The sequence below is a fragment of the Mus musculus genome, chromosome 15 (assembly GCF_000001635.26).
Source record: "Mus musculus strain C57BL/6J chromosome 15, GRCm38.p6 C57BL/6J".
Classification (NCBI taxonomy): Eukaryota; Metazoa; Chordata; class Mammalia; order Rodentia; family Muridae; genus Mus; species Mus musculus.
Genome location: NC_000081.6, coordinates 84,682,617 through 84,708,244, shown reverse-complemented (window position 1 = coordinate 84,708,244; position 25,628 = coordinate 84,682,617). Strand labels below are relative to the sequence as shown.

The 25,628-nt window shown below is 53.3% G+C and overlaps 1 protein-coding gene across 5 annotated transcripts in view; it reads right to left on the bottom strand.

The window, feature by feature from the left end:
• Positions 1–1,835: 1,835 nt before the first annotated feature.
• Positions 1,836–25,628, bottom strand: part of Prr5 (proline rich 5 (renal)) — a 43,204-nt gene continuing 19,411 nt past the window's right edge. For 3 of the 5 annotated variants that reach the window (XM_006520279.2, XM_030248272.1, XM_006520281.4), the window contains 7 exons: positions 20,262–20,342; positions 14,733–14,781; positions 14,429–14,486; positions 9,033–9,124; positions 8,514–8,654; positions 6,746–6,881; positions 1,836–5,527 (listed from right to left, as the gene is read on the bottom strand). In XM_006520279.2, the coding sequence (XP_006520342.2) occupies positions 5,058–5,527; positions 6,746–6,881; positions 8,514–8,654; positions 9,033–9,124; positions 14,429–14,465 (876 nt within the window). In that variant the 5' untranslated portion in view covers positions 14,466–14,486; positions 14,733–14,781; positions 20,262–20,342 and the 3' untranslated portion in view covers positions 1,836–5,057. The remainder of the gene's footprint in view (positions 5,528–6,745; positions 6,882–8,513; positions 8,655–9,032; positions 9,125–14,428; positions 14,487–14,732; positions 14,782–20,261; positions 20,343–25,628) is intronic. The other 2 variants (NM_001346662.1, NM_146061.4) reach the window with 2 other exon arrangements.

The following is a 25,628-nucleotide window of genomic DNA, read 5'->3' as shown; positions in this document are numbered from 1 at the left end:
GCAAGGTCACTGAGAGGCCCACACCAACACACACCTGGCAGACCATGCCACCATGGGGATAAGCGCAGGAGTCCCCACTCTGTCCCTCCCTCTTTCCTTTTCTAGTCCTTCCTTTACCACGTGGTCATAGAACCTTATCACACTCTATTCCTGGCCCCTTGGTGCATGCAGCCTGTGGAATATAAGAATGATGCAGGGTGGTGGCGCATGCCTTTAATCCCAGCACTCAGGAGGCAGAGGCAGGAAGATTTCTGAGTTCGAGGCCAGCCTGGTCTAAGAGTGAGTTCCAGGACAGCCAGGGCTATACAGAGAAACCCTGTCTCTAAAAACCATGATAATAATAATAATAATAATAATAATAATAACCAATTAATCCAATGCCCAGCCTCTGTCCCTTTTGTGTCCATACATCTATGTATGTATATATGTATGTGGGACTATGTATTTGTACATGTTTATGTGAACATGGAAGTAGGGATGTGTGTGTGTGTGTGAATGGTGCTGAGACTTCAGCCAATGTGCCAGTGTCGTTGTAGAGATAGGACAGAGAGGTTTCCCACGGTGAGGGTGGGAAGAGCCCTGCAGCTTCAGGAAGCAGGCTGCCAGGTCCTTGGAAGAAGTGTCAAGGTTTTGAGAGTAATGGAGGGGCCCAGTTTTCCCCTCTCTCTGTGCTGTGGCCCAGACGCAGGGCCTGGGAACTCCAAGAGCTGAGGCCATAGCCAGGTAGACGGTGGGGAAGGGCACTGAGGAGGTACAATTCTGTAGCCCGAGGGCATGTTTGTAGGGGAGCCGGTGGGGAGGTGAGCACACCTCTGTGACAGAATGACCTTCACCACCACTGTGGGGACAGCACAGAACTGGGGCAAAGGGCACTCTTCCTTAATCCCTGTCTGTGACATCTGGGCCAGGCTGCTGAGGGGACAGAGGACTTGAGGTAACAAGCCCCTATGGCCTGCTGCGTCCTAGGACCTGTGGGTGTGAGGGAGAAGCCAGACAGGAAGCTTAACTCTCACACTAACACTAATCAGGGCCTCATGTGAGCACCTCAAATTGCCATTAGCCATGCTGAGGCCCAGGACCGTGGGCCACCTCTGCCTCTAAGCAGCAGGAGACAAAGCCCAGGTGTCTGATGACTGGACAGAAAAGTGATTTAAATAAACAAACAAAAAAGACCAAGGTTCAGTAGATAACAGTGGCACAGACCTTTAATCCCAGCACTCAAGAGACAGAGGCAGAGGGGGTCTCTGTGACTTAGAAGTCAGCCTGGTCTACATAGTGAGAGTTCCAGGCCAGCCAGGGCTACATAGTGAAACCCTGTCTCAAAACAAAGCTAAACGAAATGAAACGAAACGACAGGGTCCACATAGCTCAGGCTAGCTCAGACTAACTATGTAGCTAAGGATGACTCTGACCCTCATTTTGAGTGCTGGGATTAAAGGGGAGTCACCCTATGATCGAACACACAGCCTTGTGCGTACCAAGCAAGCACTCTACCCACGGATCCACATCTTCAGCCTTGAGCAATAGCATCTACGCCAGCAAAGTCAAGTGAGGGGACAGAGCCCAGGGCTTGGCTTGCTAGTGGTGAACCCTGCCCAGACAGTGTGTTCCCAGGGCACACTGACATCTCCAATGAACCGCCATCCACGTTAAGAAAGATGGACACCCATTCCTCCATCACAAGGTTTTAAAGGCCATGACAGCATCCGCTCCACAGAAGAACTGTCCCAGAAGCCTTTGGGAGTTAGCACAGAACAAGGCAAGAGCCCGGGAGATGGAATGTTCTAGAAGCCTCACGGAGCCGCTGATAGACACCAGAGGTCACTCCAGTTGAATACATGTTTCCAATGTCATTTTATTGTTTTGGGTCATTGTTTCGTCATGTCACTAGAGCTGGCTTAGAACTGGCTATGTAGATCAGGCTGTCCTTGAACTCACAGAGATCCACCTGCCTTGGTCTCTCAAGCACTGGGATTAAAGGCGAGCGTACCCATCATACCCCACTCAACATTACAAAAAAATAAAAATTCCTAACAGCTGTTTCCTGTGGGTTCCCTATATCCCCACCCCTACCTCATACACACAAAGGAGAGTGGATTAGGGCTCAGAGTCAATGACCAATAGATAGGGCCTGGTGTCCCTTCCCATGACAGTGGGCAGTGCGTGGGCTTCTTGTATGTTTTGCTTGTGTGCTGGAATCTCTGATCAGTCAATTGTGACACCTGCCTCCCAACCCCACCGGTGGCAGAAACACACATTGCAGGTCTGCAGAGGAAGGTGGGCCCACAGAAACCATGGAATCAGCCTAGGACACTGGGAGCCCCTCACCCCCCAACACACACACTGGGCATCCCATGCCCTGTGCTGACCTAGGAACTAATAGGACACAGGGCAGGCACTGGGAGTTTCAGTGGACAAAGATGGAGCTGCCTGGAAAGGGAGTGGGGAGGAGAGGCTACAAACCATGAAACAACTCATTTCAGCCAGCACAAGGCCGGTTGGTATAGGTTCACAAATCAGGAACCTGCCTGGTTTAGGGCTCTTTCAAGGAGTGGGTGGGGCACCCTAGCAACATATTTGCATGTCACATCCTGGTGCACCTGTCTCTGTACACCTGGTGTGACAGCTATTTTTGGTTGTCAATTTGACTATAACTAAAGTTAACTAAAACCCAACTGCTGTGTACAATCGTGAGGGATTTTATTTTCCTTTTTTAATTAAATCACTTGAAATGAGAAGACCCACTTTTAGTCTGGATCTTTTAAAGTGGGACGAACCACCTTTAACCTGGGCCACACCTTCTGGTAGCAGCCTATATACGGGACAGGACGAAGGAAGCTTGCTCTCTTTGCCTGCTTACCTTCTTTACTCTCGCTGGCAAGACCATTCCTTCTCTGACATTAGCGCCTACCTCTTATATATATTCTGTCAATTCTGTTCCTCTGTCGTTTCTCAACCTGTGGGGCATGACCTCCTTTGGAGGCCCAGTGACCCTTTCACAGGGGTCACATATCAGATATCCTGTATATCGACTATTTCCATTATGATTCATAACGGTATCAGAATTATAGTTATGAAGTAGCAACGAGATACTTCATTCTGCTTACAGTAGAACTGCCGACGCAGCGGAACTCTCTACCCATAATTCCAATTTCTACCTCTCAGAGGGGTTCCAGAGTAGTGAGGTTTAACAATGACTTTGATGGTGTTGAGGGAGGCAGGGTGGCAGAGCTAAGCCAGGTCCCAGGCCTATCTTGCTTTCCTGAGAGCCTCCATCGATGCTGCTAGTTTCCAGCTAGGAACTTGAGCTTTCTCTCCAGATTCAGGTTCCTGCCTGATGCCCTGCGTGTCTCGAGCCTGGGGGAGCACTTGCGTGCTGCCCAGTTTTATGTCAGCTTGACACGGGCTAGAGTCATCCGAGATGAGGGAACCTCAATTGACAAAGTGTTTCATAAGCTAGAGCTGCAGACAGGCCTGTAGGGCATTTTCTTAATTGGTGTGTGATGTGTGAGGGCCAAGCCCATTGTGGGTAGGGTCAACCCTGGGCTCGTGGTCCTGGGTTTTATAAGAACACAGGCTGGACCTGGTGTGGTGGGACAGGCCTCTAATCCTAGCTAGCACTCAGGAGGCAAGGCAGGCAGATCTCCATGAGTTGCCAGAGGCCAGCCTAGTATACGTAGTATACGTAGTGAGTTCCAGAACAGCCAGGCTATGTTGAGAGACCCTGTTTCAGAACAAGACAAAGGGAACAGGCTGAACAAGCCATGGAGAACAAGCAGCAATCCCACAGCCTCTGCATCAGCTCCTGCCTCCAAGCTCTTGCCTTGACTTCCTTATCACAGCACAGTAACCCTAAGACACCCTGTGAGGTGACCATGTGCTCTTAGAGGGAACACTGAAGCTCGAGCGGGCCACCCCCGGCTGGAACAGGTTGTTTCTCCCACTCAGGGTTGGGAGGAGCTTTTCCATCCTCTATCTCCAGCAGATCCCATGGGCCCACAAGCATAAATAGCTGCCTCCTGTCCTATTTTTGGGCCAGATCTGGCCATCCTGCCTCTGCCTCTGCCCGATTTCCCACTCTTACCAAACAAAGAGCAGGATCAGTAGATCTCGTGACCCCTTTCTGTTCCTGGCTGCATGGGGTCAATGCCTATGCCAGGGCCAGGACCAGGGACTCTCAGGGTTCGTCTTAGGCTTAAGTATCACTCATTAAGGTCTCGGGACATCCTTATGTGCTCTAGGCCCTTCCATTAAGATGACATAGCAATAGCCAGGCATGGTAGCGCACGCCTTTGATCCCAGCACTTGGGAGGAAGAGGCAGGAGGATTTCTGAGTTCAAGGCCAGCCTGGTCTACAAAGTGAGTTCCAGGACAGCTAGGGCTATACAGAGAAACCCTGTCTCAAAAAAAACAAACAAACAAAAAAAGATGACATAGCAACACTGGACCTAAGAACAAGCGGCCTTGGCCCCAGCCTGGGAATGCGACTGACAGGAAAGCGAAGTCAGGGAAGTTGGGTGGTTGGGTGGGTGGGGGGAGGTCCCAGAAGGACACCAGGGGGCAGACAGGAGTCTGGGGCTGTAAATTTATTTCATGCCTTCCTATTTTGTGGCCACCCAGAGCAGAGGGAGGCAGGCAGGCAGGTCTGACTGTGGCTTGAGTCCCGTCACTCCGGAGGCCAGGCTGGGCTGGCATAGGCAGAGCCCGCTGGTTTCACATTTTCCTGGGTAAGTGTGGGCACCAAGGGTGGGGTGGGCAGGAGGGCACATGGTGACCCCATCCATCCTCCAGGTGGTTGAGTATGCATCTGGGCAGTGCCAACTGGGGGTCCCAATCAGTCCGGGTGAGCAGGGGTGGTGGATGGGTTTTCCAACAGACTGGGAGTATAAAGTGACTTGAGGCAGTGACGGGGGCTGGCAAGAGTAACAAGTCTCTCTCTCACACACACACACACACACACACACACACACACACACACACACACACACACACATACACACATACACAGGCACGCAAACACACAGGGCTCAGTAAAAACATGAACTAGTCTCAGGCCATCACACAACACTTGGCCGGCCTCCCGGTGCCTCAAAGTCAGACACACTGGAGCGACTTCCCCGCCCAAAGTCAATGAATATCCCTTCCGAGTCTGAGTCCGCGGACTCCAGGATCTGGTCCACAAGAGTCTCTGGGCTGGAGGTGGATGGGGAGCCATGGCCTGGGCCCTGTTCCGGGGAATGGGCAGGGGGGTATAGTCTGCTGGGGCAAGGCCCTGAGTGGGGTGTTGGAGAAGACCGGAAGGTCCCCGAAGGGCCCTGGCCAGGCGTGTCCACAAAGCCCTGGGGCTCCGGACAAGATGTCATCTCGGAGACTGAGTGTCTGCGGATGCTCGTGCCGCTGGCTGCTGTGCCTTCTGCTTCATGCTCGGCCACAGGATTGAGCAGGGGAGTGTTGTAGCTTTTGGAGCGCACCACTGGGTTCTTGGCTAGGATATCCCCAGAGCGGGAGCGGCGTAGGAATCGTTTCTCTGCAGGAACAGACACAGTCATACACTAAGATGGTGGGTGCCAGCCCACGTGTCCTCTGAGCATCCAAGTCCCACCTTCTGGTCAAGCATCTAATCCACAAAAGGGACACCCAATAAAAGGCTCACTGGCCACTCCCAGCCTGCCTGCTAAGGAGGGGTATGAGCTCCCTGCCTTAGCTGGAGAACTTTTAACATTCCCAGCCTTGGCCTGAACAGACCGTGGGACCTCGGCTGCCCAGGTTCAAATCTGTAAGCTGTCTGACCTGTGAATGACCCCTTGTCAGTCATAGATCCGTGTCTTATTTTTCTCCCCCGTGAAGCCTATGGATCTGAGGCACCAGTGCTTTTCTAGGTGAGACTGGGCACCCAGGGCACAAGCCTGCATGGAGGAGCTGCAGGATGAGGCGAGGCAGTGCTATGAAGCGGCTGTTTACAGGCCTCGTTGGCAGAATAGAGAGTGAGGACAGAGCCAAATTCCATTGGCCATGTAGAAGAAAGGCTTCTATGCAGGACCCTGCAATGCCTAATAGTCTCCATGAGGCGGCACTCTTGAGTACAACAAGCTCTGTCAGAGTGCCTCCCTGGATCAGGAGGGGTTGGTTGCCAGGTAAGTGTCTACAGCCAAACAGGTCCTGGGAGGTGTGAAGTTCCCCAGTTCTAACTTGTTTGAGCTGGAAGACACCCAGTACTAGGGCTTTATACCCCAGGTAGCAGCCCTAATGATGGGGAGCCTTCCAAGTGACCCTATCTGGCCTCTTCCTATGATCCAGTCTGCATCCGCTTCTGTAGCCCAGGGATTACCATTGGGGGCTCACTGACCCATCTTTCCTGCTAGGCCAAAGCTATGAAGGAAGGCTGGGCTTGGTCTCTGGGCTGGTACACAGCAAGTGCCCAAGGGACATTCCTGAATGAACAGGGAGGACACGGCAGGCTTTTGAGGGACCCAGCAGGCTCTCTAGGGCCTACTTTCTCTGTATTCCTTTCTGAGCTAGCACAGGGATGATGGAGGCTCTTCGCATGGCGGGTCTCTGTGGAGAGCCATCACTGTTCTGGGAGTTGCCCGATACCCTCCAATACCCCGTCTACCCTGAAGGTCCACATCTACACACAGCAAGGCTAGACAGGTGCAGGGAACAGACATTCTGTGTGACTGTAGTTAGTCCCCTGTGGGATCCTGGTTTTGCCAACACTGTGGCCCCAGCCCTAGTCAATACCTACCGAGGATACAGGAATGGGTACAAGGTCCTTCATTGGAATAGAGACCATAGGTGCCCAGGTACGGCGACACCACCTTCTGAATCAGTGTCTCGAGGCGCAGATAGTCTTCAGTCACACCCCTGGACTCATGTACCCCCTGCAAGGGAATGGGGGGTGTCAAACACCCTGGTCCATCAGGAGCTTGTCTCTTCCCCACTTCCCCAGGTGGAGTCCCAGGCAGGAGGCTAGGCTCCCTTATAGCCACATAAGGTGATTTATACTAAAGTCACAGAGCCCTGGTGTGCTGGAGGACCTGGGTGGTCCTTTGAGAGACAGTTGGTACTACCCAGGAGAGGCTGCTAGACAGGTTAGCTGGGTCCCCAGCCCATGAGCTTTTTGAGATAAAGTCTCATTATGTGTCCCTGGCTGCCTTCAATGTGAGATCCTCCTGTCTCTGACTCTTGAGGGCTGGGACTGCAGGTGTGTGACACCATTCCACTTCTGTAAATTTATGAAGCCACATCTCCCCCACCCACCACGGTACAAGGGAGAAATAAGAGGACTTTCTCATCTATATTAACTCACATGTGGCTGTTAAATGGGACCGGCACCCCATCATTTGGACCCCCAGCAGGAGCTGTGATCCTAGGAGTGAGTCAGGGGCACACAGTAGGTCCTTAATACACACTGACTGGCAGCCAAGACCTCAAAGCAACTCAAGACTTAAAACAGTGGGGGCTGGATTCACCTGGGGACCAAGGTGAGGTCAGGCGGCAAGCTCATAGAGGCCTTAGGGAATAGCCACTCAGTCTTGAGAGAGGTGGCAGATGGGAGAACGGAAGCCAGCCACCAGCCACTGTGGTATAGAGGCTATGCTGGAACTCTAGCAGAAGAGCTGGGAAGTGGCAGGACACGCACTAACCAGCAGGGGGCAGCACTGCTCTGGCCTTGATCACCTCCTTCAGTGGAATCCCAGGACCCAGGACCACAGAGACCTGACTTTCCAACTCTCCCAATTCCCTGCACACTCACCCTGCTAGACTTGATGCAGTCTATGGAAATCCCACTCACGGGGTTGTACTTGGCTTCATTCCAAGGTGACATAAGCCTCCGACCCAGGGCAGCCCTTGGACCCTACAACCCCTACACTACAGGCCATTCCTTGCTATGACCCCTTTACCATTTCCTTCAGCCCCAGGCCCGAGCCCACAAACCCTAAAAGGACTTCCACAAGCATGGGGGTGGGTCCTAGTGAGGCCACAATCCCTCCAACAGTTAAATGTCTCCCTGTCAGGCAGATGGGGCAGTTGATGGTACCTCTAAAGTCCTGTAGGATTGTAGGTTGTGAGAACTCTGTATGGTGAGCAAGACACTAAGGTGATGTGTCAGATGTAGGGCACATGCGGTAGCCCAACCCTCTTCAGTCCCGGGGCAAGTCCCTTTAATCCAGCCATACTAGCTGGCCACTGTCCCTTCTCCTGAGCTAACCTTGATGATAAAGTCCATCTGTACCAAGTGCCTGGATCAGTTGTGTGTGTGTGTGTGTGTGTGTGTGTGTGCACGTGCACTCACGCATGCACACACACACTCGAGTGCACTTAGTGCACACCTGTGTGCAGGGGTGGGGGTGGGTACTTGGGGGCCCAGCCCTGGCAACTGATCAAGTATACAGAAGCCAGTTACCGCCACAATGAATAAGTAACTGTGGTCTGGTTTGCATCCCAGCCCCAAAGCCTCACTTGCCCGTTCCCTGCCCAGTTGGTCCTGGGTCCCCAAACCCTCGTCCTACCTGCAGTACCAGCAGCATCTGTGCGATGGCAGGGGGAACACGCGCGTGAGAGCGGGCCAGCGCGTCCTCCAGCTTCACGCTGAGGGTGATGGTGTTCCGGAAATGCAGCAGGGCGAGCTGGCGCACCGACGGCTCCTTGCCCTGTGGACACAGGAAGGGACGAGCTGGCCACATTGCTCTTAAGTAGTTTTCTCTCTCTACCACAAGTCAAGGGTGGGATGTAGGAAAGGGCCCAGTGACAACCAGCCTTCCCCATTCTCTCTCCCTGCCCTAAAGATACAGGATTCCCCGGAGCCTCCCCTGGCAGGGATTTCTCTACCATGCAGAGCAGATCTCTGCCAATAGCATTCCCCACTCCAGGCCTTCCAGGCCCCGAGGAGTCACACGCCTGCTGGGCTCAGCTGGTCTGCAAGGGACAGCCTGGGCCAGTACAGAAGGGGTGGTCAGGGCTGGAGTCCTTCCTAGAGCCATCCTATGTGCCATGGTCCCCTTACTCCCACGCCTCCTGCCAGAACACACCTGCACAGGATAGAAGATGGCCTGCAGGGTTGGCAGCACATCACTGAAGAAGAAATCCCAGGTCTCCGCCAATGAGTCCAGCAGCTTCTGTCCTGTGGGCACAAGAAGCCATTACAGCATGTCCTGAGCACAGGAGCAGACCCACCCAGGACAAGGAGCTAAGGAAGAGTGGGAGGTGTACTGAGAAAGCCCCACCCACCCCCGAATAGTGTGGCGCTCGCTCTGCCACTGAGCCCATTCTTCACCTGTGAAGGGGGGACGAGTCCTATAATCTAGAGCAGATAAGACATAAGTCATGAAGATGCTCAGCCCAGATGAGTGTTGGCAGCTGGTTCCTGTCCTGCCTTGGGCATGCCTGAGCAGGAGCTGGGCTCAGACCCTTCATCACCCTGCCTGTTCTCCTCCGCCCATCCACTGATAGAACCCCTAGTTGAAACATTGGGCACTGGGGATAGCAGGGGAGCAAGACATAGAACAGCCTTGGGAAAGACAATGGATAAAGGGTAGCCTCTAGGCTAAGTGACCCAGGGTACAGTCTCTAGCTCCCTCTCTTGAGAGCCCAAGTCCCAACATCGCACCCTACTTGTGGGAGATGGGGCAGAGGACTGGCAGGGAGGACTTCCTGGAGGAGTTGTCTGAGCTGGCTTCTCAGATGGATACATGTTGGGCATGGGACACCCACCCCTACCCTACCCTGGGCACAAGAAAGCAGCAGCTGTGTGGGAAACTGGAGTTTGGATAAGATGTAGGAACTTGGCTGGCCTCAGGCTGGGTGGCACCACCTGGCAGGTAGGTAGTTGTTAGGGAATGGGGCAGGTAGGTGCCCCAAGATAACTCTGTGGCTTGCAGACTCAGGAACTTGTCACCAGGGTAAATAGCTGAGACAAATGGCCATTGGGTCTAGGGATGAACAGGCCCAGCCGTGTATCCCATAGGACTCCAGTGCCATGTGGGTCTGAGCAGGGAGGGAAGGGTCCTTGACTGTTGGCCAGCCTGCCTGCCTGTCTCCCGATTTCTGTGGAACAAGGAAGCCTGTGGAAGCCTTAGTCCAGCTTTCCAGTATGTGCAGAACTTTCTGTCATGGGAAGCCCTAAGTCTGTGTAGATCAAGGATGTAGGGAACAGAGAGCTAGCCCCAGGAGCAGGCTGGCCTCTGTGTGTGGCCGCCCAGGGCTGTCTGCTGGCAGACAGCTCTAACATTCCCGGGTGGCCCACACCTGGTTCCAGGGGCAAGGAGACTGCAGGAATGCCCGGGGCAGGCGGATGCTCACAGCCCCTCGGAGCCCTGCCTGAACACAAAGTCCCTTCAGTTCCTGCCATCATACAGGAAGAAAGGCTGTTCAGTCCTGGCTGGCTGTGGGGTGGCTCTGGGCGCCGGCCAGGGCTGTGTGCCACCAAGTGAAGGTCGTCCTCTAGCCCACAGGGCGGACACACCACAGAAAAGCAGATGTTGTAAAACACAGAATCCAGGCCCCAGCTGGAGCTGTGTGCTGTCAGAGACCCGGAAGGAGAGCCTGGTCCCTGGCTGGGTTCTTGCCTGGGACTGTGGACTGGGCTGTGTGCCGGGGAGTGGGGTCAGTGGAGGCTACTGTCAGACACACGGACGAGGGCCGAAGCCTTGCTCTGTGGCTACAGTGGAGCTCCAGAGAGTTCTTCCAGTCAGACCTAGTGGCACCCTCTGTGTAAGGGACAGGGTAAGTCCCCAGGGCTTGATGACAAGGTACCCTGTGTTTGCTGCTGGTATGACGCAGCCAGTGAACGTGTGTGTACCCTCACTGGGCCCCAGCCAGAGGTGGAGCAGAAAGCTTTCGTGAAGAGCCAGGCTGCGGCTCGGGGGTGGTTTTCACTAGGATATCAGTCTCTTCTTTACTCAACCCCCAGGGTGCTAAGAACCCACAGGGGAACCAGGTGGGTACAGTTCCAGTCCACAGGCATGCAGGGAAGGCTCCAGGGATGGTGACCACCACAGAGAAATGACGACGGTCGTCTAGCAGGGGGCTGAAACCTCTGCACAGCCAGGGTGGGATGGAGGAGTGTGTGTGTGTGTATGTGTGTGTGTGTGTGTGTGTATGTGTGTGTGTGTGTGTGTTTCACACACACATCGGCTACACTAAGTTTGACTCGTGGGTGAGAAAATGCAGATAGCAGCCTCAGCAGCAGCAGCAGCAGCAGACCTGTGTGGCCTCCTGGGTGACCCTCTGTGAGGTGTCAGGCTGTTCCCCTGCAGGGATACTTCCGCTCTAGCTGACTCCAGGGGTCACTTAGTTTGGGAAATGATGGCAGAGGTCTCACCGGAGTCTTGGCTTGTCCTCTGGAGGCTACCATCTGACTCCACATGTCCGTACCCTCCCCCCAGGACCCCACCCTGTGGCAGGTATGGGCTGAGGGTTCAGCCAGCTTCTGGGATTCAAGGGGGTGGATTTTATGAGATGGTGGGGGGATGAGATGGCAGAGCCACAGGGCAGCGGTAAGTGGCTGCACCGGATGAACAAGCTCCCACGCAGACCACTCTTGGAGGCCATATCCAGGGCCTGCTACTGCCACCGTCCCTTCCTCAGAGTTTCCCTTTACCTGACATTCGTCACACTGTCCCGTCAACATGTGGTTATGTCTCAGTCCCTGCAGGGTAGGGCCTGTATCCTTTCTATCTCCAGATCCCCAGAGACTCCCCCCGGGCCCTGTGTGGACAGTGTGTTCTTTGCTCCAGTAGTAAGAGATGGACCCCGAGGGTAGAGAGGGAGGCTGCAGTATGTGATACCCATGGTGTCTTCACATGCGCCCGGACCTTCCCCTGAGCCTAGAGGTTGGGCATGAAAAGTCAGGGCATCTTTTCCCCTTTCCCTGGGAGGCCCTGCCCCCCCAGGTCATGAGGTTCCCCAGGCCTCACAAAGCTGCCCTTCTCCCAGGACTCCGCTCCCCTGGCTGTGTTAGTGGGAGGCCCCTCAGGGAATGTGCTGAATCAGGCGGGTCAGGAGGGTGTGGGAGGCCTCTTCCCTCAGGTGCCAAACATTCACAGTGCCATCCAGGGGCTTGGCTACTCGGATGCCCCCTGGACCTTGGCTGCCTGGGCCTCCTGCCCACACCCACTATTCTCAGGGTGTTCTCATTCCTGTCTGGACCTGCCTCACGTAGGAAGATGATGGGGAACTGGGGAGGGGGTCCCCTTGGAGTGAGACAGGACTCCAGGCTTCAGCCTCTCACTCTCTGAAGCAGCCATTTGCCCAGGGCCCAGCACTTGGAGGAGACACCTGGAGTAGTGAGTGACTTGAGAGGGCTCCAGAAAGCCAGTTACCTGCTCTGCACTTAGGCGGCCATGTATCCAGCATGGCCCAAGGGGGACTGAGCAAGCACCTCCTTCCCAGAGCTGCTGGGTGACCCACTTGGTCAGCAGAAGCAAACTGACCAGGACATGACCTAGTGGAGAGCAGCCTGGCACCTGGCAAATGTTCATAAAGCCCCGCAGCCAGTGTGAACCCTGGCCACATAGTAGGTGCTCGTGGAATACTCACAGCCTGAACCCAGCACAGGGCCTAGCATACACAAAGTAGGTGCACATAAAATGCTTATATATTGAATCTAGTACAGGACCTGGTACACAGTAGGTGCTCATTAAATGCCTATGGGATCCAGAGTCAGCACAGGGCCTGGCATACAGTAGAAATTTGCATAGTCCTCTAGACACTAGACTTGCTGTAGTGCCAAGTCCCTCCTCGGACCTTAAGACCATCAGACACCAGGGGCCTGAGGTGCTGGGACCAGGAGGTTAAAGCCCTCTCTGCCCTATGATGAGCAGAGAGGCTTGCTGGAAGTGTGGGGCCTGAGAGAGAACTAGGGGTGCACCGGCACCACAGCAGGGCTCAAATCTCCTTGTCGTGTGGTTGTTGTACAACTGCCTACTATCCCTGCTTTCCCCGTGTAGGGACAATGACCGTTTGCCCTAAGCTAGTTCTCTGGTTTTGGATATTCAGACTCAAGATCTCGCAGGCAATGGAATGGGGTTCCTGTTACACCCTATATCCTGATGTTCCTTATATCTAGCCTGGATATAAGGTAGCCCCTGAAATAGCTCACGTGTGGACGGCTTTGTCCATAGCCAGTGGTGCTGTGGAGGTGATTGGCTCATGAGGGCGCTGGCTGCAATCACTGGACACCCATTAACTGGTTCAGAGCTGAATGTGCACTGGGAGGTGAGGCTTGGTGGAAGACAGCGGGCTGTGGTGTGATGGCTAACACTGACTGTCGGCCTGACAGGATTTAGAATCACCTACTCTGGTGGTGGAAGTTTCTAGACAGGATTAACTGAGGAGAGAGGCCTTGCCTTGGATCCCAGATGCTGGGGCCCTAGGCTGAGTGAAAAGCACTCAGCTCTTGGCTCTCTGGCTGTGGGTGCGAGTGACCTGTCTCCTCACGTTTCTGTTGCCATGCTAGCCCCACCATGATGGACTGCAACTGTGAGCAAAACACACCCTTCCTTAAGCTGCATTTGTCATGGCAACAAGAAACACAACTAACGCACAAAGGTGCGCTTGGCCTCTGGTCTCTTCCCGTCTCTCTCTGCTTCCTGACCACAGAAGCTGTTCCTGGCGAACAGTTTGGCTAACCCACATCTCTCTGATATGACGAGGCTAGCTTCACACCAGGCTCAACATGACGAAGTCAAGTGTCCAGGGACCTCTGACACTGTGAACCAAAATAAACCTTTTCCCTTTGCAATGGTTATCTTTGCCAGCTTAACCAAACTTACAATCACACAGCAAGAGCTCAGTCAGGAATTATCTAGATGAGGCTGGGCTTATGGGCATGCCTACAGGGCACTGCCTTGGTTGTTAACTGATACGAGAAGACCCAGCCCACTGTGGGCAGCACCAATTCCTAGGCAGGGTAGAAGAGGGAGCCAAGCATAGCAGAAAGCAGCACGCGTGTGTCCATCTCTGATCTGGACCGTGATTGTACCAATTCCCACCTTGATATCTCTGCTATCAGGCCTGTACCCTGGAACTGTAAGCACAATAAGCCCTCTCTCCCCTAAGTTGCTTTGTGCACAGTGCTTTATCACACCAACAGAAATGAAACGAAGACATCCCTTAAAATGCTGGCTTTGTCGCAGTGATTAAAAGCTGGGGACACAGTCCCTGTGAGCAGTGAGATGAAGCAGGGCACCTCTCCCTAGGTTGCGCAGCCCTCCTGGGCTCCCAAGGGGGTGGGTGCAGACTCTCTCCAAGGTCCCCTCCCAGTCCAGACCTCAGTCCCGCTGCCCAATGCTGTTCCCTTCCTTTCCGGCCATCTTAACCAGAGAGCCGCCGTTGCCTCCCAGCATCTGCCACGCCACTGTCCCAGAACATCAACCACACCACATCACAGCCAGGCTGGCCACACTCAGCTCCGAGTAAGACTCACCTTCGTAGAAGCGAATCTTGTCACGAAGAATCACCATGCCCTTCGTGAGCAGCTGGTTCTGAAAGCCAACAGAGGCGCCATCACTGACCTGTAGCTCTTTCAGGAGGGTTTGGCTTACAGGACCCACCAGGAGCCCGCCAACAAGCAGCCAAGACATGAGACCCACCCTCCTGCCAAGCAGTCAAAACCCCACCCACCCCGAGAGGCCAGCCTAGAGCCTGCCCGGGCTGTCACAGGTCACAGAACTATAGAGACCTCTTTTGAGAGACAGAGCAAGCCTTCCTCTGTGGCAAGGCCCACGTACCTGCAGGTACTCAGTGAAGAAGGACCCCAGCTCCGTCTTCAGCAGCTGCCTGTGGGGGAGGGCAGATGGGGACAAGTTGAGATCCTACAGTACTGGTGAGGGCTAGAAACATCCGGGGAAGCCAGGGACCAACCTGCTCAGCACAGCAATACAAGTGGCCCAAGAGATTATTTTCCCTCTGTGACCCACAGAGTGGCTGGCTCACTATGCATCTCACAGAAGAGAAGTCTGAGGGTCCCAATGCGACCAAACACCTTCTCTTCCTCAAGTAGACACCCACAGGCCTGGCCCTGCAACCCTGGGCTCCATCCATCATCTGCCTGCCTGGATCCCACAGCCAGCAGGGACTCCCTTTTCCAAGTGGCTTTCCTTCCCTTTATTATGTGCACCAACTTGAGTCTTCACAGAGCCAGTGACAGGCACTGACTGTAGCTCCTCTCGGACCCCATGCCACACAACCCGTGCCAGATTAACATGGGAATCTCTATTTTGTGAACAGAGCCGCCTGCCTCTCGTGGAGCCATTTCCTGCCCCTATCCCATCCTGAAGAAGTACAGCCACTGAAGGGGTTTGAATAAGAATGTCCCCCATGGGCTCAGATACTTGAACACTGAGTCCCCAGATGGTGGCGCTGTTTGGGGGAGGTTGTGGGACCTCTTAGATCCGGAGCCTTGATAGAGGAAGTCACTGGGGGCGGGGCCACTTCCTGTTTATTCGCTGTTTAATGCTTGGGTTTGAAGATGAACTCTCGGCTTCCTGAGCCTGCCCCCATGCCTGCCCCTTGCAGGCATGCTTTCCCCATCATGATGGACCCTTTTCCTTGTGAAGTCTTAGTCAAATAAACTCCTCCTCCTGTTAGTTGCTTTGTTCATGGTGTTTAATCACAGCACCCGAAAGGAAACTAATATAGCCACGGACATCCGTACGGTCTTCATGATCTGAGACAAATCAGGGCAGAAGTCTCAAATTTTCTGGGTGCTAGCTCCACGTAGCCGATGTAGTTAGTCCTGAATTACAGGTGGTCCTCACCCTTCATGGTTCTGATGCATACAAACCTGAGTTACTCAGGCTTAAAAAACACCCCCATCCCCAACAGCATGGTCCTAGTTCAGTTCCCACACAGTGAGTATCTACAATATAAGCTCCTCCCCCATCCTGATTGGTGCTTGAGTTTGGCATTTCTGCAATTGGTCTTGCGCATCTGTTCTTCCTTCAGTTCATACACAACCCGGCACGTGACTCCGGTGACTCCGCTATCTCCTTGTCCCCCAGTAACTCCCCGCCCCCCAAGATGCTTTATGAAAACAGACAAACCAGGCGCTGGAAAGGTGGCTCAGTGGTAGAGCATTTGCCTCACATATACAAAGCCCTGGGGTCAGTCCCCAGGCCTACAAACAACAAAAATAAGGACTAGCCATACAGGAACTGGAAACACATAAGGCATAAAATTCCAAAGCAAACACAAACATAAAACATAACAAAAAGAGGAAGTGACAGCAGAGGCAACGGCGAGCACAGCCAGGTGGAGAGGATGCTGTTCCCACACATGCACCGGAAGCTGAGGATGCCTACATCCAAAATATATGTACCTAACAGGGTGTTATGGCACACATCTGGCAGGAGAGTGTGGTCATCCTTGGCTATATATAATTTGTAGGCCAGCCTGGGCTACAAGAGACCCTGCCTCAAAAAGCAAAAGACACACTCACTCCAGCTAATGATTGCACAGTGTGGCCGGGTGCACCTTGAACATGCTCAGAACACACTCCGTCAAACTGACACAAAGTGCTGACTCAGGCAACTTACTGAATCTCATATGGACCATGAAAGACAACAGCGTGCTCAGTGAGAAGCTACTCTCACAAGCAACACTGCAGAGCCTTTCCTATGAGGCTTGTTCACCCGCTCACGTTAGACAGGGTCTTGCTATACAGACCGGGCTGCCTTCCCAACTCACTAGGGGGCCTAGGTTGGTCTTGAACTCAGTGATCAGTCCTCAGAAGGAGAAACTGAAATTGGGGAGGCAGATGATGTGGTCAGAGTCAGGTCAGAGAACCCAAAGTCGGTTCCCTAGTATGGACTAGGTGGGTAAATGGTAACCTGGCCAGACATGGTGGTGTCAGCTGTAATGCCAGACAGGGGTAGGCAGAGGCAGGGGGATCACGACAAAAAGAAAAAGAAAGAGGGGGAGACAGTCAGCCTTTCTCAACAGTCAAGCCTCTATGCTCTGAAGAAAGCCAAGGAGAAGATGAAGGGATCTGGGACTTTGAGAAAGTGACTGGAGGTGGCATCGGTTAAAGGCTGAGACTTCACCAGCGTGTCCAGACATTTGACAGTGTGCTGTGAGGATATCATCATGAGTGTTCTAGGCTGCATTCATAGCTATCCAGAGATGCATATGGCCTGAGGGCTGCAGGCTTGAGACACACGCTAGACCAGCAAACACTACAAACTGGCCAACTTACAGTAAAGACTCCTCAATGATAAGTGGCCGAGGATGAGAGCCGATGCTTCTCCAAAGAAGATGCGTGAGTGAGCAGCCAGCAAGCACCCAGAAGATGCCTGGGACTGTTAGTCACCAAGAAACGCCAACCAAAGCCACAGGGAGCTACTGTGGTACCCACAATGCTGTAAAACTTCAACCAGAAAGCAATATAGTGAGAGGCTGGGATGCCCCTTGCTGCTCACTCTGTGGGAAGTGGGGAGCCTCCCCCCAAAAGAAACGCAAACCCTCAACAGATCTGGACATACGCTAAGAGAAGCCACATCACATGTCTATGTAAACTCTTAAACACGGAACCTGGGCATAAATCTCCAATCCTGGCAGAAGGCTGAGGCAGGAGGATCTCAAGAACTATGCCAGACTAGGTTACAGGTCTTCAGAGTCACTCTTCAAAATCCAAACTACAGCCAGTGGCACATGTCTTTAATCCCAGCACTCAGGAGACAGAGGCAGGAGGATCTCTGTAAAGTTCAAGGTCAGCACGGGCTAAATTGAGAGTTGCAGTCAATGATACATATTGAGACCCTGTCTCAAAATAATGAACCAGGTAACAAAAGCTAAACTCAGAACTAAATGAAAAACCCCCAAACCTTTTGTACAAGGATGCTCACAGCAGTAGAACCCAGCACTCAGAGCCATAGGCCACACAGGTAATCATACGGAGCAAAAAAATCAATGTTATCACAAACCCAGGCTCCAACACAGCCGGGTCTCAGAGGCATGAAGGGACCAGCTGCATGCTATCATGAAATGTCATTCGTATGAAATGTCCAGAGCCAGGCTGGTGGAATGATGGGCTATAAAAGGGAGGGACTCTTGTGCAGTGATACAAAATGAACTGCAAGTTTGGTAACAACCACACAACCACATGAGCACACTCAATACCGACCAGGGCATTTTATGGTATATGAACTGCTTGTGAATCAATGCTCATAGCCATGTACACAAAAGAAGGTCTGTTAAAAGGACGGTGGCTGAGCAGGTGCATCATGGGCCTGGAGGTTCACACCACTGAGTACCTCTGTACCTTGTCTGTAATACATAGCATGGAGTCACAGTGGCCTAGTGCTCAGGACAGTGACTGGCCCACAGGTGGCCAGGGAGCCCGGGGGCAGGCTATACGCTGCAGTGCAGGCATGTAGCTGGATCTACTGTCTGGGTTTAGAAAGGGACACTCTGTGACTATCTCATGGTGGAAGTCACTGGGGATGTCAATGTGACCAAGCCACACAAGGCTCTATGTATGTGTGTGTGCACATGCATACACATATGAAGAGGAAAGAGTTATGCAGAGTCTTCAGTTGTGACTAGCTGTCCCTACCTAGGTACAGCCAACACACTGTTCATGTCGCTAACTAGCCCTTACTAGAGTGATGGTGGGGAACTTTTGAATGCAGCCAACGGTTCCTTCCATGGATTCTCTCCCTGGATCAAAGCCAATGGCCAGCTGTGTTTGAAGCACAATCAGACCCAGCTAATATTTGTTTCTGGCAGGGTCTCAGCTATGTCAGGATGGCCTTAAACTCAATATATGACCTTGAACTCCTGATCATCCCGCCTCTAGCTCCCCAGGGCTGGGATTACAGGAACGAGCCATTGATGTAGCATCAGGGTTGAAACTCAGGATTCGTGCACACTCGGCAAACACTTTAGCGGCTGAGCCACATTCCCAGCCCTAGACCTAGTGAATTTAATGTGGCCACGCGTGGAGGAGAATTACAGTGGGGAGGGACAGTTCTGAATGGCCAACAGACCCTGGAGCTGGGACCTGGGTTCTAGCTAAGCCACCACAACACTCAACAGGCAGTCAGTGACCATCTATAAAATACAGACCTAATGGCACAGACCCAAGGGCTGTGGTGCGTGGAAGGCTTAAAAGCACAGCACACTCGGTACACGCTTGAACACACTTCCCTGAGGGAGCCCACGGCCATCACTTGAGGATGCCTGGCGTCTGTTTTGCACTGGTGAAAAAGCAGCTGTCCCAAGATCATCTTATGTCCCTGAAGTCAGCATCTCCCATCACCCTGCTTTCTAGTCAGGTGCTGAGACACACGGTGGCTTCTCTGAACTGTGCCCCCAATCCATCCTGGGGAGAAGGGTAGCCCCTTAAGGCCTACAGGCCTCTTAGAGAGGAGGTGGCAGTCAGAACCAGAAGGGCCAATGGGGATTTAAAGATGTGGGTACCCTGTCTTCCTGGGTGTGATGCTGGGGTCAGAACTTGGGGCCTCCCTCACACGGGCCAGGCCGGAGCTCTTCACTGGCCAAAGATTGTTCACATTTGTTATAAAATGGGTTCCCTAGGCTCACAGACACACACTGTGAGCAGTGGGGGACTATCAGCAGCACGGGGACTTCAGAGGCACCTCGCTCCATGCTGTTCCCGGTGCTCCTTTGTACCCTGGGCCTTGATTTACCCACGTAAGGGCACTTTCAGGTGGGTATGGTGTGGCTAACCCCTGCCCTATTATCCCTTAAGCCTTGCTTTCCCCAGCAAATGGAAGAATTGCTACTAACTCTTGCAGATATACTTTGTATCTGGAGAGAGTGCTCTGGGTCAGGCCTGGGGGTTAATGGCACAGACTGGAAATGCCCCATTGTTTCAGCTGTGTGACCCGGGGGAGGTAGCTTGACCACTCGGAATTCTATTCTCTTCTACTACAAATGCTGATTGAAAAAAAACGCTCTCAAAGCCACAGTGGCCTGGTCTACAGCAGTAGTCTGAGAGGGCTCCTCTGTCCTCGGCTGCTTCCCAACCAGGATCCTAGCTAGTCAAAGGAAATGAGGGGTGTTCGTGGCTGCACTGTTTCCGGAATGGCAGTGGGTCATTAAGCAGGTGGGCCCTTCCTCTTTGACAGAATAAATATCCTCTGTAATGTACCGGGCGGCAAGGAATGTGGACATTATCTCAAGCCACTGTCCAAGTTGCACCCTGCTGACCCTAGAAGGGCGGCTCCAGGAGGGGTGGAGTGTGGGCCCTCCCTCTCCCAACCCCCTGGCAGCACAGATAGGTTTCCCAGACTCACCGGACGCCCTCGTTGAGGATGAAGAGCTCCTGGTCGGGCAGCCCCTTGCGCTGGAAGACCGCGATCACTCCGTTATGGATACTGTGAGCAAAAAGGAGAGTGGTCACCCAGAGGCACTGGGTCTCTTACATCCCTCCAGGCCTGCTTCCTCCCACCTATCCAATCCCATTCAGTCCCACTCAGCCCCTCCTGAAATCATGGGCATGCCCACACCCTGCTACGACTCCAGGTCTGGGCTTGTGACACATACTCTGGCTCACCAGAACCTGCCAGGCACACTGCAGATCCTGTAGTCCAACCTGGGCAGAACTTCCCTTCCTTCCTGCATATTCCTAATCCTCCCAGCTGGGCCAGACACTGGGGGGTGGGGGCGGGGGTCCTCTGCATCTCTTCTCTCTTTCCTTCCCTTGTGTCCAGGTCCTGACTTTGCCCCCACCCCCCAATGCTTCTAGTCCCATGGCGGAGACCCCATGAGCCACTGGGGTCCCAGCCCTCACAGCCTCTTCCCTGGGGCAGAGGAATGTTAACTGTGAAGCTGACCCTGTTCAGGCTCTGCTGATTACAACTCTGAAGCAGGAAGCTGCAAACACTTTTCTTTAAAGGGCCAGAGGGTCAGGTGTTAAAGGTCTGCGGGCTACTCAGCCTCCTGAAGCTATTTGGTTATCTGCTTCAATGCCGCAAAGTTAGAAATGTTAGTGGGACCGTATACCAATAAAACTTTATTATTTATATATCAGGTGACGGATTGGGTTTGGCCCATGGGAATTGCATGAAGTTCAAGCCCTGCATGACCTGCAGAGAGCCCCTGAGCTGAGCCCCATGGCACTCAACCCTCCTAGTGCTTATCGGGGCACTCAGGGGAAGCTGCTGCCAGCCCCAGGACATTTGCACACGCCTTTCTTCCGCATGGCTATCCCCTGCTCCTCTACTATCTACTCAGTCACTTCTTCCAGGTCACAACTCCCCTCAGCCCATACGGCCTACATCAACTCAGAGCATGCTTAGTCAGTGTGATCCCTGGACTAACCTTTCTCCACTGCTGGCTGTCCTTGGGAAGACCAGACCAGTTTGTCCTTCTCTTAAACTTGGCTCACAGTGAATACCTGAGAACTTTCCTACCATGCCAGGAAAGCCTCATCCATAGAAACAGATTGACTGGGGGTATGGGGTGCTAAGCATGCCCTGGGAGGTCGAGGACTCCATCAGGGCAGACGGTGGAGGTCCAGACTGGCCAAAGTCAGAGCAGTGCTGGTTGTAAAGGTTCTGTTTGTCCTTCTTCATTATACCTTCTGGAGAGACGCCCTGACCCTACCTCCCTGGCTCCCTGTGGTCTGGGGTGCAATGGTAGTAGTGGCCTGAAACCCCTCCTATCCAAGGCTGGGCTCTCAGGTTGTCAATGGTGTGAATCACACTGGGCGTGAAGGTGTCTACTTAATTACTCTCCCCTCCAGCACTACCCTAGGCCGCCATAGCCAAGCCAGCAGCCCCAAAGCCCCACCCACCACCACCACATAGCCACCTTACCATCTCCTAGGCTAGTCCAGGTTGAGGCTCCTCTCACCCACCCCTTGTGCCCTGCACTGACTCCAGCCTGATGGACAGCCTGAAGGGCGGGCCTGGGTTTATGCTTGCTCTAGCTTCCAGGCCCTGGTGTTCCCCTGAACTGAATGAACAGTGCCCACCTCCTAGGGGCGTTTCAGGGACGGGACACCTGGGTCACACACAACCCGTGGACCACCCATGTAGTCTCTCAGTGTTTTAAAGGCCAACACGTGGTGGGGACAGTCAGACCTCCATTGTAGAAGACACTAGGGCTTAGAGAGGAGGACAAGAGACACACCTACTCAGCAGGACCAGGACTGAAATGAGGCACTGGCTTACAGTCCCCTCATCCCATTAAAAAACAAAAACCAAAAAACGTAAAACAAGGGCTGGAGAGATGGCTCAGCAGTTAAGAGCACTGGCTGCTCTTCCGAAGGTCTTGAGTTCAATTCCCAGCAACCACATGGTGGCTCACAACCATCTGTAATGAGATCTGATGCCCTCTTCTGGTGCGTCTGAAGACAGTTACAGTGTATTCAAACATAAATAAAATAAATCTTAAAAAAAAAAAAACAATTAAAAAAGCAATCCCAAACAAACAAACAAACAAACAACCACCCAACACACACACAAATCAAAACCTGTCAGCTACTTGGAGAGAGGGAGGAGGGGACCAGAGGACCCCATGTGATCTGTCATCCTGAAACACAGAAGTGAAACCCTGCCTTTCTCAGCCACAGCCTCCAGGCCAGTGTGACAAGCCCAGTCAGGACATCTGCAGATGGTCCCCAAGAAACCACAGGAAGTGGAGGGACTTCCGGGTGAGGCCAGGGGAGGGCATCCTCAGGTGTAAAGCCCCATCCCTCTCTGGCCTCTAGCATCTACCAGAAAGTAAGGCTCTCTGTGCAGGCAGGCCAGGTTCTGGCCCTGGAGCACGAATGACCTCATTGGGTAGGCACAGGGAGAAGCAGAAGCCAAGCCCAACAGCAGCTCAGCCGGAGACAGACTGCTACCAGAGGAGGGGCTGCCTGCTCCTGAGAGAAAGGGCAGGTCCCTGAAGGCCAATCTTGGTTCTACTGAGGATGAACAATTTCACCAAGTCTTGAGATTCCTGTAGGGAGGGGTGGGAACACCATCTTTCCTAGATTCCGGCTTGGTCTGGAGTCCCCTAGAGACATCTGAGGACACAGAGATAGCCAGGAATGGGGGTTTGGGGATTGGGGGTTTGGGGTCGGCTTCCTTAATGTACCTGGAAGCTACATGACAGGAAGCCATGTCTGCACCTCAGACTTGCTTCTTAGTACTTAGGGACAAAGGTTGTTCCTTGAGATCAAGTAGGGAAGAAGAGGGGCCTGGGGTGCATATCTCACAACTGCTAAAACCACAAGTCTAACAAAAGCCAAATCTGCTCTGACATGTGTCACTCAGCCACACTGGGCTAAAGCACAGTACAGCATAGCTGTCTCTTAGGGTGGCTCTGGGGGCTCTGTGCTACCTTGTCTAGTTTCCTGAAGCACCTGAGACCCTCGGCTCCAGGTCCTTCCTTGTCTTTAAGAACAGCAAGACAGGACACTAGGTGCCAGCTCCTTCTTTGACTTGTCCCACCCTTCACAGATTCCGTGACAACACAAAGCCACCTAGTCAGGCCAGACCATCACCTCAGCTCAGCAACTGTAATATAACCGCATCTTCAAAGTCTCCTAGCCACATGAAAGCCCGCAACCACAGGCTGAGAACTAGGGCAGGGACACTTTGGGGGTCACTGTTCTGCTAACCCCAAGGGGCTGAATGTACACAGTGCCCACCTCCTGGGGGCCTTTCAGGAATGGGCCTCAGGACACCTGGGCTACACCCAACCCATGGACCACCCACTATCTGTGGTCTCTTCAGTGCTGTAACACCAGTATGTGGTGGGGACGCCAATTATAGAAGAAAACACTAAGGCTTAGAAAGGTCAAGGGTCACGTCTTCTATTCAGCAGGACCAGAACTGAAATGAGGCACTGGCCGACAGTCCTCCTGTCCCCACCCTTCAGGATACACAGGTTAGACCCTGCTCCTTTTGATTCTCCCTAGCTCTGTGGGTTTTCCAAAGTCCAACCAAACAAACTAACAAAAACAAAATCCAAACCAAGCCAAAAACAAACAAACAAACAAACAAAAAAACCTGTCAGCTACCTGGAGTGAGGGAGGGTGGAGGGGTCCAGTCTCAGACTGGGCCCTCAGGCAGCTCACAAAGGCAAGATGATTGAGGGCTGGGAACCTGAGGGTCCTAGCCTGGAAGCTTTGGCTCTGGCCTGGGTGGGATTTAGGGTGTCCTGCATCTCTCTGAACCCCAATATTCTCATGTGTGTAACACATATGCCAACCCCCACCTAAGGTTCCTGAGAGCCCTGCTGCTCCTTGTTCCTACTTGAGTGAGGGCCATCACCCCTGGACATATATCTCTAATCACAGGCCAGGAACCCAGCGGCATCCCTGGACACTGGGCTCCCTGGGAGTCCTGGTTCAGATTCCAGACAGTGCTGTCAGAGGACATCCTGGTCACCTCTTTCCTCTCACATCCTCATTCTCTTTATGGACATGGATAAGGATAGCCCACTGGGAGGAGGAAGAGGAGGGCAGGGGCACACACCTTGCTTTGCAGGGGTCCTGCACTTTGGGGTAGACTTTCCCCTGCTCCTGCCTGCCCAGGGCTTCCACCTACTGGGGGACAGACAAGGCACTGGCTGAGTGAAGGCTCAGAAGGCTAGGATTCACCCATGAATTCCCCTAGCACCTTAGGTCTAGTGTAGACAGCGGCTAGCTTCTGGGAGTTTTTCTGGAGCCTCTATGGGTGAGAAGCTGGAGGACAGCAGGGCATCTCCCCGGCAGGAGGGAGCTGTTATGCCCTTGAGCTCCAGGAAAGCAGCAGCGGGTTCTCTGAAAACTACTCCACAACAGCAGCGTGGGACAGGCCAGCAGCGCCATGCCTCTTTCAGAGAGCTCCCCATGTTCCCACACACCTAGCTAGCAGGCACGGAAGGCAGGGGCTGGCCAAGTGGCCAGTGGTCTGGTGTTTCCCCATTCTACTTCCCCCAAGTGCTAAGCCATCAGCAATTACCGGCCCCCGCCCCACCCCCCCCAGCCCCTGGTTTATTTTCCAATTTGGTCTAGGGTCTCTGGCTCTGAACAGGCTGTTCGATCCTAAACTAACACTTCAGCTTGGTCAAGCCAACATGAAGAAAATGAATGAATGAATGAGTGAGTGAATGAATGAGTGAATGAATGAATGAATGTGTGGACTATCTTAGGACATAGCAATAGCTGTGCACCAAATTCAAGGGTTGTACCCAGTGTCACTGCAGTGGGTTAGACAGTCCCTGGTGTAAGGTTAAGGCTTACAATCTGACTGGGAAATAAGACTCTTTAATGCTGCGATGGTCGTGAGATGAAGGAGGACCATAGTTTGCAGGGATAGCCAGAGCACAGGCGGCTGACACAGCTGTCCTGACCCTGCTCAGGGTTCATGTCCTGGAGCCCTTGCAGGCACTGGAAAGGCAGCAGAAAGAGAGGCAGGCGCTGGGGCTGGGAGGCGACTCTGGGCCACCATCACCAGTCCCTTTACTTATGTGTGTCTGTACGTGGGAGAGTATCGGGACTCAAGCCACGAAATGCTGTACAGTATGGGTTCTGGCCACTTTGGGTGACCCTGAATCTCCCAGCTGGGATGGGGGCATAAAACCTCCCTTGCTGGCTAGGATGGTGAGGACCCTGAACAGGCTGGCCCAGGATTGGAGCACAGAACACAGCCAGAGCCTGACTCCCCAGGCAGGGGACGCCTCCG